Source organism: Chaetomium strumarium, assembly GCF_033439665.1.
Source record: "Chaetomium strumarium strain CBS 333.67 chromosome Unknown B0T15scaffold_4, whole genome shotgun sequence".
Lineage (NCBI taxonomy): Eukaryota > Fungi > Ascomycota > Sordariomycetes > Sordariales > Chaetomiaceae > Chaetomium > Chaetomium strumarium.
Window position 1 is genome coordinate 952,994 of NW_026944432.1, and position 15,380 is coordinate 968,373.

Here is a 15,380-nt window from a genome sequence, read left to right on the forward strand (position 1 = left end):
GGGTATCGCATGAGGCAATGAGGAAGGTTAAGAAACAGCGGAAGTTGCTTGCAAAGACAGACCCTCCTCTATCCCCTACTTGTACAGGCACCTTCTCTCGAGTCTATGGGCTACCATGCTTACATACGCTTGAGAGTTTGCAAGGCGAGGTTCTTCATCTTAGCTACTTTCACCCGCACTGGCATTTGAAGCGCGAGAGCAACCTACAGCTTCTCCTTGAACCTCGCCAGCTTATTGAGCCAGTTCGGGTTCGAGCCCAAAGCTCACTCCTAAGGTCGAGTACCAACCGAGAGCCTAGTCAATTTGAAGTGGTTGAGGCCTAGGCCCGTCGGGCCCCAACCACGTGTTCGAAGTGCCACACAGTTGGCCATATAAGAACCTCAAGGGCATGCCCTTTGCGGTATTCAGAAGTACTGTAGTTAGGTAGCCAGAGTAGTGCTCGTGGTGCAATTCAGGGGCGCGGCAATTCAGGGGTAATTTTTCGTGCTGACATAATCAATTGGGCTGACTAATACTCGCGGACCCGCGACTCTAGTGGGCGCCGTAGTCTGAACCGCTGACTCAGCAGAGCCTGGGTCACGTGCCAAGGACGTTTTCTGAAGATTGAAACGGTAGGGAACTCGTACGTGCTCAGTTTGCAACGTAAACCGGAAATCTGCCTTTGGGCGATGTCGGCGTAAGTGATCGTGACCTGAGTGCAGCGCGTGTATAAGTTGCCAGGTATGCTCGTGGCTCGCGTGGTTCCGTTGCGGTGAGCGAGCTTTCCCTCCATGACGAGCATCAAGGTCGGCTGAGCAGGGTCGGCTGATAGACGTACGGGCCACGGGCGCGTCCAGTTCGACATCGGTCAGCTCGCTTAGGTTGACGAGCGCTGTGGCCGCGAACACGCCAGGTCGCTGAGTCCATGCCGCTAGTTTTTCACTCATTGTGCAGTAGCCCCACCGTTGGCGGTCGGTATACCACGGAAGCGCTCGCTCCTGGGCCGGCCAGGCCAGCAGGTCGCTCGCAGCTCCAGCCGTCAGGTAGGGGCCGAAGATGGTGGGCCGTGGGGCAATCCTTCGACACGCATAAATACGAAAGTGTTATCAGCCAAGACGTGTAGAGGGGGGTCGCAAACGCGTTTGGTTGGCTAAGAACAGGATTTGCAAAATTTTGTAGTCACTGAAAGCGATGTTAACTTCACACCCAAAGTATAGATAGGAAACGGAGCTTGAAAACGGAAAACTGAGCGCGTACGCGTTCACTACCGTTCTGTTCATCAGAGAACGCCGTACCACGCGACTCAAAGTATGCTGAGTCAGCAATTCGACCGGAAAAAAAAGTGAACTACGGATTACCAAAGTCCAGATTCGCGTTGTCGCCCTCCCGGAAAAGCGACAGCTTTTGATCTTCGTGGCTGCTCAAAAGGTGCGGTTTCTTGTCTTTATGGTTACCAGTTCTGGACCCTTTTGAGCGGACAGGGAAGATTTATATGCAAACTGAGTGTTTTGGCAACATGGCTGGGCTTCGGCGGCAACGGCGCGCTTCTTGCCTCCGGTGTGAGCACTGGACGCTGCGACAGCTCAGCGAGGCATCTCACCGGGACTAAAGGAGTATCCCACCGCGAGCGACGCTTCAGAGCGTTCAGCGTGTCCGTGTGGTGGGCGCTTGTTATATATGACAGTGCCGTTAAATAAAAGAATTGGCATTGTACCTCTCTGTGCGCCGCTTCGGGAGCACCGCCACGCTTCGTCAAAGGGCCGGTGGCAGTGCTCTGCCGCTGTAACCGCCTAATAACCCCGGGTCCCGTGGCCGGTGGCTGAACATCAATTCGTGGCGCAGATTGATTCACTGGCGCACTCACAGCCCCTCTCCGGGGTCGATGGCTGGCGGCATTCAGCTTCGCCCCAGCCTGTCTTGGTTTCCAGACCAGCAACTTTGCCTGTCCGCTCCCGCCATTGACGAACGATATTGACAGCTTTGTTCATTCCCTGTATTCCATGCTTCGTTGGAAATACTGAAATACTGGCATTGTGAGCGGTAATTTCTCGGTTCGTGGTCGCGCAAGCTTCCGGTCAAGCGACCCTCGTTCACTGCAGTTCCCTATCGAGCAGCCGCACCCGTCGTCTACCCATCGCTGTAGTCAACTCACAGTCATCAGGCACAACCGCGATTCTCTACGTTTTCGCGAGCGCGTCTTTGATTGATCAACGCCCCTGAACAATGCTGCTTTTTAGGAAGAAGGGCCCAGAGAAGTCGCCGAGAAGCGGCCCAACAGAACGAGCGTGCGGGGACGGTTACCCACCCGGCCCGCAACCCCACAAGGCAGCTCAGCCGGGTTCCTCCACGGACCGAGCCACCGTTCCGCGTGACGCTATTGACAACTCCACCCCCGATGGGCGGCCCCAAGTACAGCAACACCCTTTCCTCCAGTTCCGCCAAGCGCCACCAGATCGCAAGACGAGTTTGACGTGGGGGACCCGCGATGAGCCCGCTCAGTCACGTCTTGAACTGGACAAACAAACCCGGAAATTGCTTGGAGGGAGCCTTTGGGAGAAAGCAATGAATAGCCTGGATCGAGAAGATCAGGAAAAGATCAACGGTCTCAAACCCAAACGCGAAGACCAGGCGGCAAGCTCCCCTCCAAACGACCAAGGGGAAGCCAGCGCTCGCGGAGCCGGTCCAGCGGCTGACATCGATATCGTACTCCGCAAGGCGGATGACGTCAAAGAGAAAGACAAGGAGGGGACATGGAAGCCGGTAAGCTCAACGCTGGCCTGGAGTGGTAGCGCATGCTTAATTCCCTGTACTAGGTCCTCGAGAATATCACCAAGGGAGGCTTGGCATTCAAGTCCCTCGGCGACGCTGCGGTGAAATTTGACCAGTCCGGCTACGCAGCCCTGGGCTGGTCTGTCGTGTCTTTCGGCCTGCAGATCGCTGCAAACAATGACGCCGTTCGCGAATTGGCCCTCTCCAGTTCGCAGTTTGTTAGGGACTTTACGACAAGATACGCGGCGTATGAGACGTTGTTTAGAGGGGCCCAGCCCGACGAAGAATTCGACCGTCGCCTGGTAGCAGCGTATAAGGCCATCTTACACTACGTGATAGCCCTGGACAAATACCTACGGCAGGGCGGACTAGGTTTGTATTTCGTTATGGATATCTGGTCTTCACAGTTCTGATTTGTTTAGAGCATCTTAAACGTGCATTTGTTGAACCTAAGGATCGCTCCATCTCCAGAAGGAAGGATGAGGTCGTTGAAGCAGACGCTAAGGTTACAGCCTTTGTAAGTATCGTTGCTCAAGGACATCACCGCTTTCTGCGCATGCGTGACTGACCTCTGCCAGCTACCTGTTGTCATCTACCAGTGTCACTCCGCCATGATTCAGGAGTTGTTAAAGACCCCAAAACCCCCCACCGCACCAGAACCCTCCGCACGAGACTGCCTGAAATCGCTGGCCTTCCACGAAATGGATAGTCGGTTTCATGAAATCGGTGCCGCTGCTCCGGACACCTGCAAGTGGCTTCCTCTTCACCGTCAGTTTAGAGACTGGATCGAATGCGATCGAGGCCTGCTATGGATCAAGGGGAAGCCCGGCTCGGGAAAGTCGACGTTGCTACGATTCGCTCTTAACAATACAATGGCCGCCTCCAACATCCCTACAAACGACGCTATCGTTCTCTCTTTCTTCTTCCACGGTCGCGGTGTCGAACTCCAAAGGGCGTTGCTCGGCCTCTTTCGGTCACTCCTCTATCAGCTCCTCAGCAAGCTTCCCGACAAACTGAGTGATCTTCATACAGCCTTTACCAAGCACAAGGACTCTGTCAAGCCGGGAGAGGAGTGGCACTGGCCTCTAGACGAGCTACAATCCCTATTCGGGTTGTCGCTTAAGGAGGCTCTGAAAGAGCAGCCGGTCTGGCTCTTTGTCGACGCCCTAGATGAAAGCGGCAGAGCGAGCGCGATCAAGCTAGTCGATCAGCTCAACTCCATACGTCAGACACTCCCAACGACCGGGTCACCGTTTCGCATCTGCTTCACCTGCCGCCACTATCCGGTGCTTGACTGGCATGTTGGCCAGGATCGCGTATTCAAAATATGCCCCGAGGACAACAATGGAGCCGATATTTCAAGTTACGTGCAAGCCCGGCTTTCTACGTTCCGTGACCTCGTGGAAGCTAGGATTCCGACTTCAATCACTGAACGGGCTCGCGGCGTTTTCATGTGGGCGCGTCTCGTGGTGGACACGGTTCTGGAGTGTAAGAGCCGAGGAGAAGGATTGGCAAAGATCCAAAAGGAGATCTCTTCTATCCACCAGGACCTAGATCAGCTATACCACAAGCTCATCCAGGACATGGACGAGAAGGCAGCCTCTCTAAAACTGATGCAATGGATCTGCTTTGCCACACGGCCCCTAACCCTGGACGAATTACGATGGGCTCTGGTCATCGATGCCGACTGCTCGTTCGAGAGATTTCAGGATGCGAAACTTGACGTAACCGACGCCGATATGATGGAGACGAGACTTAAAGCGCTCAGTCGTGGTCTTGCGGAAGCCGTACCTTCATATAACGTACCCGACGCCGATATGATGGAGAGAACACGTGAAGCGCTCAGCCATGACCTTGAGGAAGCCGAACCTCCATCCAACACAAAGGTTGTGCAGTTTATCCACCAGTCGGTCAAGGACTTTTTTGTCGATAAAGGCTTGTCGGCTCTGGACATGTCCAACAAATGGGTTGTACCAGTTATCCGCCAGTCGGCCAGAGACGTCTACAAGTCGGTCCAGCACAGTTTCGCCGAACAGGGCTTATCAGTTCTAGACGGCAGTCCAAATACGTGCTTAACAGCTATGATTGCGCTCGCCATTGTCATCGTGTACGTGGATTACTTCACGAGAGGTCGCCGAAGCCTCTTGCCGGATTATGCGTTCCTTGTGCCTGTCGTCGTCGCCGTCCTCTCCACTTCCTGGCTACACGATGAGTTCGTCAGGAACGCAAAATCCGATTTCGCAGTCGGAACCGCACACTATCGGCTGTCCAGGGCTTGCATACGCTACTTGTCAATGGAGGAGATAAGACGGTCAACCGCCCGCGATCGGGATAAGCTAAAGTCGGAGTTTCCACTGCTACACTACGCTACGACGTCGTGGGTAGCGCACGTGCGACGAAGCCAGGAGAAGGAGATCTCCCAAGACGATCTTCTAAATTCTTTTGAATGGCCATCGGAGGCTCGTTTGGAAGTATGGGAAGTATGGGTACAGATTTACTCCATACTCGACAGATACTCAGGCCACTGCCCACGAGAAGGAACGAGCATAGTACACGTAGCATCGCGCTACCAGTTAATGGGGCCGCTGCGAGCAATTCTACGTAGGACGGGACAGACTATCGCTGCTGTCGATGCGAAAGACGAGGATGGCCGTACGCCGCTGTCGTGGGCTGCCGAGAACGGACACGAGGCGGTTGTAAGGCTACTGCTCGATCGAGGCGCTGCTGTCGATGCGAAGGATCGGAATCGTCAGACGCCGCTATCGTGGGCTGCCGAGAACGGGCACGAGGCGGTTGTAAGGCTACTGCTCGATCGGGGCGCTGCTGTCGATATGGAGGATTGGAATGGTCGGACGCCGCTATTGTGGGCTGCCGAGAACGGACATGAGGTGGTTGTAAGGTTACTGCTCGATCGGGGCGCTGCTGTCGATGCGAAGGATCGGCATGGTCGGACGCCGCTATTGTGGGCTGCCAGGAACAGACACGAGGTGGTTGTAAGGCTGCTGCTCGATCGGGGCGCTGTTGTCGATGCGAAGGATTGGCATGGTCAGACGCCGCTATTGTGGGCTATTATGTACGGGCACGAGGCGGTTATAAGGCTACTGCTCGATCGGGGTGCTACTGTCGATATAAAGGATGGGTATGATCGGACGCCGCTATTATGGGCTATTATGTACGGGCACGAGGCGGTTATAAGGCTACTGCTCGATCGGGGCGCTACTGTCGATGTGGAGGATCGGTATAGTCGGACGCCGCTATCGTGGGCTGCCGAGAACGGGCACGAGGCGGTTGTAAGGCTACTGCTCGATCGGGGCGCTGCTATCGATGTAGAGGATCGGAATGGTTGGACGCCGCTGTTATGGGCTGCCAGGGACGGACACGAGGCGGTTATAAGGCTACTGCTCGATCGGGGTGCTGCTGTCGATGCGGAGGATCGGTATAGTCGGACGCCGCTATCGTGGGCTGCCGAGAACGGGCACGAGGCGGTTATAAGGCTCCTGCTCGATCGGGGTGCTACTGTCGATACAAAGGATGGGTATGATCGGACGCCGCTATTATGGGCTATTATGTACGGGCACGAGGCGGTTGTAAGGCTACTTCTCGATCGGGGCGCTACTGTCGATGCGAAGGATAATGTTTTTGGCCGGACGCCGCTATTGTGGGCTGCCAGGAAACGACACGAAGCGGTTGTAAGGCTACTGCTCGACCAGGGCGCTGCTGTCGATGCGGAGGATCGGTATAGTCGGACGCCGCTATCGTGGGCTACCGAGAACGGGCACGAGGCGGTTATAAGGCTCCTGCTCGATCGGGGCGCTGCTGTCGATGCAAAGGATCGGTATGGTCAGACGCCGCTATCGTGGGCTGCCGAGAACGGGCACGAGGCAGTCGTAAGTCTGCTTTAGATCTAGGGCAATCGCTCTGTCGTTTCAGCGTGAAATGACTATAATTATTATATTCATTCGGATTTGTCTTCAATAAAAGGGCCTGGGAGACAGTGTAAATATATATATGATATATCTCATGGTGACATTCCAACACTTTCTAGTTGCTCCCGATTATTAATTATTCGTCAGGAATCCCTTGGTCTGGCTATCGCTAACAGAATTCCGGTGTTCAACTTGAGACAAACCGCCGACTGCCGAACTCGACGTGTGGCGACGCCACAGGGACAGAAGACAAAAACGGGGAGACGTACCCTATAATCCGATGCGGTTGCGTATGCGGGAGGGGCATTTTGCGTCGTGCAGATCGCAAATTGCGTATTGCGTGGACCACAACTCCAGACATAGGATGAACTTTGTCTGGCTCAGGGGACTGCCAGTCTGGCTTGTAGGAGCCGTCGCTGCTGAGGTCGATGTACAAGGCGCCGGGTTATAAAAGTTACGTAGCTCGGTACGGCCCAGCCACTAGCGAAGCGGGTATTGATAACGATAGTACTCGTGGCACCCCCCCGCCTGCCCCGCTTTTCTTCGGACCAGCCAACGAACCGCCAGGCAGGTTGGTGGTGGACAGCCATACGGCCAGATCACCCGAATGGCCACCTTTTTGACCCCTTGGCGATGCCAACGTCCCAGCCATCTACAGCCCTCTGCGTAGTAGCCTTATCTTTCCCACTTCTTCAACAACCTCGGCAGGGCCCAGCCGGCCAATCAACCTCCATTTCCGGGCTTCCTTGGCCGCATCTGCATATACGCGTTTGATCTTGTTGTGAGCCCGCTGTTCAGCGGCCTGGACCACTCGCCTGGCTTTTGCGAGCTCATCATCCTCCCTGACCTTGACCATTCGACGTGCCTGGGCTACTGTCAGGACCCCCCCTGACTGTAGTGGCCGGTTCTTTTGAAGTCTTCTACGATTGGCGATGTCCTCGGCCATCTTCGTCCTCTGGAGGTCACGCTTGACTTGGACAAGCTCAGTAGCCGTAGCAAGCGAACCTTTGATAAATTGTTGAAGATTGGGCGATGTCTCCCGCGATGGTAGCTAGCTTGTCGGCTACCTTATTCATCTGTCGGAGCGTGACGGGGGTAGCGAAAGGAGAGCTGTTGAGAACTGCGCTGGTTGGTGGCGAGGGTGTCCGAACTGCCTGGCGTTCTTGAACAACTTGTAAGACAATAGATGGCTGGAATGGCTAGATCCCTGTCTTCTTAAATGCAGCTCGGATAGTAGCTTCTTTAAAGGCTTGCTTATAGGCTTGCTAGATAATAATAAGGAACTCGATCTTCGTAATATTGACTAGGCCGTTGCGGAGCAGGATGTCAAGCTCCTTTGTATAGTAGTGCTTCAATAGCTAGAAGACAACAACGTCGAGCGGCTGGATCAGATATGTAAGATATAGTGGTAACGTATCTTATCAGCGAGCGCCGCATATCACCGAGCGCCGCACCTTTCTACACTACATGTCACCTCTGCACTTAACACCAATTTTTTCATCAACCCAATATGCCTCCTACTTCAAATGAAGCCAGGGTAATCTTGGCCATTGAGGCTATTCAGAAGAACCCGGAACTAAGTATACGCGCCGCAGCAAAGATCTACAACGTTGCCGACCGAACTATCCGCCGTCGACTTGCCGGCCGTATTGCAAGACGCGATCTTCCAGCCAACTCGCGTAAGCTCACCGATCTAGAAGAGAGGGCAATAGTATAGTATATGATTGACTTCTCTATACGCGTATTCCCACCTAGATTGAGTGGTGTAGAAGATATGGCCAACCATCTGCTACGTGAACGCGACGCGCCGCCTGTTGGCAAGCTCTAGGCGCATCGGTTTGTCAAACGCCAGCCAGAGCTCCGAACGCATTATACGCGTAGATACAACTACCAAAGGGCGAAGTACGAGGATCCAAAAGTCATTGGCAAGTGGTTTGCCCTTGTATAGAATGTCAAGGCCAAGTATAGTATTGTAGATGACGATATCTATAACTTCGACAAGACTGGGTTTATAATGGGTATTATCTTTGCGGGCATGGTGGTCACAACCTCGGATGGTTATAGCAAGGTAAAGCTGGCCTAGCCTGGCAACCGTGAGTGGGCAATAGTGATCTAGGGAGTCAATGCCCTCGGCTGGGCCATCCCTCTGTTCATTATCTTGGCCGTGCAATACCACCTCGCCAACTGGTACACCGAGTATAACCTCCCGGCCGACTGGCATATTACAACCACCGACAATGGCTGGACTACCAATAAAGTAGGCCTAGATTGGATCAAGCACTTTGACTTCTATATAGCACCTTGTACAAAAGGCAAATACCGGTTGTTAATCCTCGACGGCCATGAAAGCCACCACTCGACCGAATTCGAGCTCTATTACCAGCAGAACAACATTATCACACTCTACATGCCTCTGCATTCGTCCCACCTCCTCCAGCTACTTAATGCTGGCTGCTTTAGGCCATTGAAGCAGGTATACGGTCGCCAGATCGAGGACTTAATGCACATGCATATCAACCACGTAAGCAAGCTCGAGTTCCTTTGCGCCTTTCGCAAGGCCTTCTTTGCCTCCATCACCGAGAGGAATATCCAGGGCGGCTTTACAGGGGCTGGCCTTGTGCCGTACGATCCAGAGAGGGTGCTTTCCAAGCTGGATGTAAAGCTTCGTACGCCAACACCCCCAACCTCCCGGCCTGACACTGCGCAACCTTGGGTGTTCCAGACACCATACAACCCTCGGGAAGCCGAATCGCAGTCAACCCTCATCAAGACTCGCATTGCCAACCATCAAAATAGCTCCCCGACTTCAATATTGGCTGCTGTAGACCAGCTTGCTAAAAGCACAACGGCTGTGATGCACCAGGTGGCCCTCCTTCAGGCAGAGAACGCTTCGCTCCGCAAGGCCAACGAGGCACTAAGCAAGCGCCGGAGAGCTAAAAGAACACGCGTGCAGCTTGGAGGATCACTTACTATACAGGAGGCACAAGAGGTGGTAAGTCAGGGGGCTATAGGTGGGGAGGCAATGCAAGAAACACAGCGAGATAGTGGTGGTGCCGGGGTAGGTCGTACGAAGGTTCGGTGCTGTGGTGTGTGCGGCAAGCCTGGCCATAATGCCCGCACTTGCCAGGAGGATGTAGAAGGATATGATTTATCTGTTTCTGATGTAATTATAGTTGGTTGCTAGTGTTGTTGTATTGTAATTGAAGATGGTGTTCGTAGGGTAGTAGGGAGTGCGGCGCTCGGTGATATGCGGCGCTCGCTGATAAGATACGTTAGGCCAAATGGGATAATATTATAATCCTCGCAGTATTTGACGAACTCCTAAGTAAGATGCAAGCTATAGCCGTCAAAGATCAGGAGCCGATATTTTCCAACCATCCCTCGCTAGGAGTGCTCTTTAAAGTGCTATAGCCACTAGAGGCTAATCTCATCGTTTAAGTAGCCACTTGCCGATATAATGATCGCCATCTTAGGGTCCAATTCGGGTTGCTCGTACCATTGCGATATATGGACTTGGCCAGCCAAGATGATAAAGGCTGAGATCACCCTTCCTCTAGCAGAGATAGCTTCAATGGCTGTTGCCGACTCTTGGTTCTCCGCGATGCCAAAGTAGTATGCCCGCTTACGTTTGGTAACGATAAGTTGGTCCTTTCCTATCCCAATACGAAAGCCAGTCTTATCCACGTCCCAGATATCTTCAGGGTTTACCCCCTTACCCCTAAGGACGGCCAGGAGCTTGTCAAAGTATTCGGCAACAACAGCAGGCTGTTCAGCCTTCTGGCGGTTAGCGTTGAGCTTCCTTTGCCACTGCTTGAAGTATCCATGGCGCTTGATAAACCGGGAGGTCCATTTCTGGCCAACAACTGGTGGGTTGTCCTGCTCAGCCCGGCTGGCCCGCGAACGCAAGATATGGTTCGCTGCGTCGGTAACGAAGGCCGGCCGTACCGCAAGGTTGATATTGTCAAGCCGATCGATATATCGGCACAATGCAACCTCTTCGGGAGCTGACAACTTGGTATGCGTTGGTGGGCGGCCAGTTCTGGGCCCAGTGCCGGCGAGGCGGCGACGCAGGCGGTCCCGCGGGACAGCGAATTCTCGGGCAACTGCAGCCACTGGGGCATCCGGATTTTTAGCAATGTATTCGACGGCATCTTGCATACGGGTCTCCATCTTGTTGATCGTTGAATTCGAGTGTGGGCTTCAAAAGTGGTGGTTTTGTTGAAGAGGTCGAAAAAGGTGGCCATTAGGGTGATCTGGCCGTATGGCTGTCCACCACCAACCTGCCTGGCGGTTCGTTGGCTGGTCCGAAGAAAAGCGGGGCAGGTGGGGGGGGTGCCACGAGTACACCTCCGCCGGGGTTTCAATTGTTAAAAACCAGTATGCCGACCAGGGTGCCTGCCAGGTTGCCAGCCGGGATGCCAGCCACTCATAGACTTCAGACTTTAATTCACTTTTCTAGCATTTTCTATGGGAAAATATTTGCAATTCAAATCCCAGGATGGCATCTAGCCAACACTACATCCTGCACTCTCTATCCTCCACCACATCCTCCATCTTCCACGGCCCAAGGGCGTCATATGCCGACGTCGCCCGCACACCTCTAGCGAGCCAATCAAGCGGGGTGCGTACCCTCTCCACATCAAATACGGCACCCTCCGCTGTCACTGATATCCTATTCTGCATAGTTGATACGTCAAGAGTGGAAGAAGGGGAGAAGGATAAGGTCCAGGTCGCGGACATTAGGAAGGCGAATGAGATGGAGATCCAGAGATACGAGAATCAGGGTAACTGGCGCTGCGCAGCAGTGGTAAAGGAGGCCAGGAACCCGGACCGGATCAGAGTCATTTATAGGGAAGAGAGCGAAGTTGCACTTGTCAAGGAAGTAGCGTAGAAGATAATGGTGCCAGGAGTGCGTATGCTGAGGGACCAGTTGTACCCGGTAAGGATTGACAATGCCAACCGGACAGCAGTCCCCGATATAGAGGGGAACATCCTTACTAGAGCAGCGGAAGCACTGGGAAGAGAAAATGAAGTCAACATTGCCAGGATCGCCTGGCTTAGTAGGAAGGATGCTGGCAGAGCGTATAGTTCGATAGTTGTCTATATAACTAAAGGCAGCGAAGCGAGACGGCTCCTAGATATACGCTACTTCTATTTGGCTGGGGGATCGGCTTACACAGCTGTGTTTGCACCCCGGGACAACGTCAGCTGGCTGCTTATATTCGACAACGTCGACCAAGACCTTGAATAGGGCAGTGAGATCGGTGCTTACCATATCAGGCGGTATCTGCCTGGCGATCACGGGTCGGTGCTGATCACGACACGGCTGGGGCGGATGGCGTAGCTCGGCGCTTCGCTTTAATTATGGAGAATCACCTGCTTCGAAGCATTCCCTCAGCTCTCCTAGACCCAGCTAGCGATTACTGTGAAATTGTGGCTTTGATATAATGAGCTATGCGCCTAAACATTCGGCTCATACGAGGGCGCTTTGCATGTCCGCCTCCCATGAGTTCATGACGTGTAAAGATATCCGGGTATCGGGGTGAGTTTGGCCTAACACCTTACACTGCAACTGGAAACACTCTTGCATCATAGACAACGCCTCAAGACCTTGCTGTCGGCTCTTCCAGGTAATGGCGAGGTCGTACATGGCCCGGAGAGTGTCGGGGTGCTTCTCGCCGAGAACGTCGCGCCGTAGCGCCAGCACTTCCACCTTGATCTTCTCCGCCTGCTCATACCTCCCCTGGGCGCGGTATGTCACGGCTAGAGACGCCATGCTCCAAATCGTGTCGGGGTGCCTCTTCCCGAGCCTCTTTTGTCGAAATTCGTAGGCCCTCTTGTCTACTGGCTCCTTCTCTCTCCACCTCCCACGATCGTACATGTAGTTCGATACTCGACTCAAAAGGTCCGACGCTTCAATCTCCTCTCCGCACAGTTCCGCCCATTCTCCCGCTCGCTGTGCGTGAACCACGTATTCCTCACACTCCCACCAGAGTTCCCGTCGACGTTCTGGAAACAGGTCCACAACAACTCGGAGGGCCAACTTTGAGAAACTCGCTTCATCCTTCCGCCGGTCCCTCCTGCTTAAGGCATATTGGGCGGCCTCCTGTACTAACTTGTGCATCTCATAAGCCTGGCTCATACCCTCGGATGTGCGAAGATGTAGGAACGAGAACTCCTGGAGACGGATGGCTGCATGAAGGACCTCATCATCGTCATCCTCGCTGTCGCTTCCAAAGCTGACGCTTCTAGCGCTTTCGTCGCCTTGCCTATCGTCCGTCATATTCTCCTTACGAAGAGCCGCCGCCTTGATCATGATCTCGAGTGGGATGTTCTGGCTGTCCAAAAAGGCCAGAACGTGGAGGATATCGTATGCCATCTCGTTCTCTCGCCGGATTTGTTGCAACGAGATATCCCACGTCTCTAAAAATACAGTTCGACAGCCCGGGCCTTCGATGTCGGTCAAACTCCAATTCCTGCAGGACTTTCCATCGCTTCTTGTGTCTGGTTAGCTTGGACAGGTATTCTCAAAGCGTTATCGACATCCTCCGTATATATGCGGCAGTTTGGGATACGGCGAGCGGGAGCCAGTCGAGCTCGGCAAGTAGCTGTGCAGCATCGTCTAACTCGTCCTCGTCAATCTTCCTGTTCCTAACTGTCTCGAGAAGCGTCATGGCCTCTTTGTCCGTCATACGGGCGATGTTGATCCCTCGCTGGGCACCCACAAGGCTGCCGCTAATCTGCTCGTCACGGCTCGTCCACAGCACCGTCCCTGCGGGGCCCCGCGGCACGAAATTGTACAAACTGTGTTTCTCTCCTACGCCTTGACCCTGGTCCCTGCCTGATTGTGTCCGGCCGACCCCAAACGCTGCAAGGTTGTCCGCGTTATCGAGAATGAGCAGCCAGCACGGGTCCGCCTCGATCCGCTCGCGCACGGCCGTTAACAATTCCGGTCCATCCAGACCATCCGCCAAGCCCAGCCTCTTTGCAATCATCTTGTAGTCCTGCGTAAATGCCGTTTCGTTGTCAGCGTGGACCCAGAACACCGAGCAGGGCGGGTCGCGGCTCCGGCGGTAAGCGTATTCGAGTGCCACCTGAGTTTTCCTTCGACTGTTAGTCCGCGCGCATATTATTGCCTGGCCGTAAACAGCTTACCCGAAACCGCCGAGTCCCCACAGGGCGGCACTCTGGTATTCGGACGCCGGTGGCAAGAGGGCGTCAAGTTGGCCGAAGATGTGGGTACGATCGACGACGTCCTCGTTACGAGGGAAGGGGATTACGCGACAGGCTTTGGGTCTACTGCCTAGCACGGTGAGACATGTTAGATAACAACAATATCTAGTGCGAATACAAACTGACTTTCTATATAAATATGCTTTATTTTCGTAACTATAAACCCTTTAGTTAGGTATCTACTCAATATAGTTTCGAGATATGCCCTTAAATCATCATCGTTGAGAGCGCCAGACGGCGCCTATGTTTCCTTTTTCCCCATCGACTCCTTGGAGGGAACTATACCGAAATTCTGATCGCCCTTCGCCTCAAAGTAGTTTCCATCGACATTCTTCTGCGTGCCCGTCCCGAAATTGTTGAATTGCCGATTTCCATCTCCATTCTGGATGGCACTGCCGGGCTGCTCGTTGAGATCTCGGTCGTTGCAGAGTGGTAGATTCTCGCGGTGGGCTGCTTAAATGTCTCTATCCACCGACGTAGCTCTCTGCAGACAGCCACAAACCCTGGGTCGTCTGTACTGGTAAATTTGGTCATGTCCCTATGGTTGCTATGGATTCCGATGGGAATGTACCCAGGCAAAACGGGTTAGCGCAATGGACTCTAACCTCCAAGTGCAACAAGCTGTGAAAGAACCAAACTAACACGGCGGTAGCAGCAAGCGCCTCGGACGGCTGAGCCAACGAAGCGAAGGTGAGTATGGGCAGAAAGACAACAATCAAGGCAGTAATGATCGCCAACCACCAGACAGGTACAGTCGCGAATGCGACGATCCATAGCGGCGCAATCAGTAAGCCTAGACCTACGACGACCATGATCGCATCGACAAAGTTGTTGATTCTTGCCTCGCACGTTGTAGTGCACGGTCTCGCTGTCGGCAGAGCGCTCCTGCCTTCATGACTAGGTTGCTCCTTCCTTCTAGGCGCACCTTCTACACAGGTGCCTTACGCTTCTATGAACCGACCAGTGTTTCAGGTAAATATCCGAGTCATCTAAACACCCACAAGGTCTAGCAAATTTCTTCATTTTCTTCTTCAAAAGCCACTTTTCACAATAGGTTCGCAATCCTCAGCTCAACGCCTTGGGGTCCCTCTGGGTCCTGGGATCCCCCTTCGGGTCTCAGCTCTTGGAATACAATCAACAATCCCAATTCTGAGGCAATTCAAGATCCAGTCAGCCATACCAGGGCTCGTCAGGATCACAGGCAATGTCAGAAGCGCTGGCGTCAGAAGCAAAAAAGACAAGAAAAAGAGGCTGCGTTGCGCCACCAGGGTGTTGCGGTCGAGATTGACGGATATCACCGCTGACTCAGCCTGAGTTAGGGCTGTTAGGCAGGCGCCCGGGACGACGTCCTACCTACATATAGGTTAGGGGCCCGGGACGAGGGAGAATGGAGTGGCCAGTCTCGCCCAGCGCCGTCTGCCTTAATTGAATGCTCATATATCATCATGTGCCGACGGGAGGACTCCAAAGAAA

At 53.8% G+C, this 15,380-nt stretch overlaps 4 protein-coding genes across 4 annotated transcripts; 2 read left to right on the top strand and 2 right to left on the bottom strand.

Annotated features, from left to right (window-relative positions):
• Positions 1 to 313: 313 nt before the first annotated feature.
• Positions 314 to 1,002, bottom strand: B0T15DRAFT_531858 (uncharacterized protein). The gene has a single exon (XM_062869281.1). It carries the CDS (start codon positions 924 to 926, stop codon positions 468 to 470), a length of 459 nt encoding a protein of 152 aa, XP_062721070.1. The 5' UTR covers positions 927 to 1,002; the 3' UTR covers positions 314 to 467.
• Positions 1,003 to 2,349: 1,347 nt separating this feature from the next.
• B0T15DRAFT_192814 (uncharacterized protein) lies at positions 2,350 to 3,260 on the top strand. The gene is made up of 2 exons (XM_062862464.1): positions 2,350 to 2,739; positions 2,793 to 3,260. Exons 1-2 carry the CDS (start codon positions 2,542 to 2,544, stop codon positions 3,159 to 3,161), a joined length of 567 nt encoding a protein of 188 aa, XP_062721071.1. The 5' UTR covers positions 2,350 to 2,541; the 3' UTR covers positions 3,162 to 3,260.
• Positions 3,261 to 3,359: 99 nt separating this feature from the next.
• On the top strand, positions 3,360 to 6,650 carry B0T15DRAFT_484939 (uncharacterized protein; the record flags this gene model as incomplete). Its single annotated transcript, XM_062866258.1, has 4 exons — positions 3,360 to 3,516; positions 3,550 to 4,702; positions 4,970 to 5,444; positions 6,531 to 6,650. 4 exons carry the CDS (start codon positions 3,360 to 3,362, stop codon positions 6,648 to 6,650), a joined length of 1,905 nt encoding a protein of 634 aa, XP_062721072.1.
• Positions 6,651 to 12,077: 5,427 nt separating this feature from the next.
• B0T15DRAFT_574665 (uncharacterized protein) lies at positions 12,078 to 14,681 on the bottom strand (the record flags this gene model as incomplete). Its single annotated transcript, XM_062870966.1, has 8 exons — positions 12,078 to 12,097; positions 12,240 to 13,150; positions 13,218 to 13,784; positions 13,830 to 13,977; positions 14,034 to 14,063; positions 14,193 to 14,357; positions 14,410 to 14,424; positions 14,660 to 14,681. 8 exons carry the CDS (start codon positions 14,679 to 14,681, stop codon positions 12,078 to 12,080), a joined length of 1,878 nt encoding a protein of 625 aa, XP_062721073.1.
• Between the last annotated feature and the right edge of the window lie 699 nt (positions 14,682 to 15,380).

What these genes read in the sequence shown, in the direction of transcription:
- B0T15DRAFT_192814 (XM_062862464.1), top strand. Translation starts at nt 2,542, where the DNA reads ATGAATAGCCTGGATCGAGAAGATCAGGAAAAGATCAACGGTCTCAAA. An exon ending in AGGAGGGGACATGGAAGCCG is followed by an intron (nt 2,740 to 2,792) that starts GTAAGCTCAACG and finishes TCCCTGTACTAG; the next exon opens with GTCCTCGAGAATATCACCAA.
- B0T15DRAFT_531858 (XM_062869281.1), bottom strand. Translation starts at nt 926, where the DNA reads ATGAGTGAAAAACTAGCGGCATGGACTCAGCGACCTGGCGTGTTCGCG.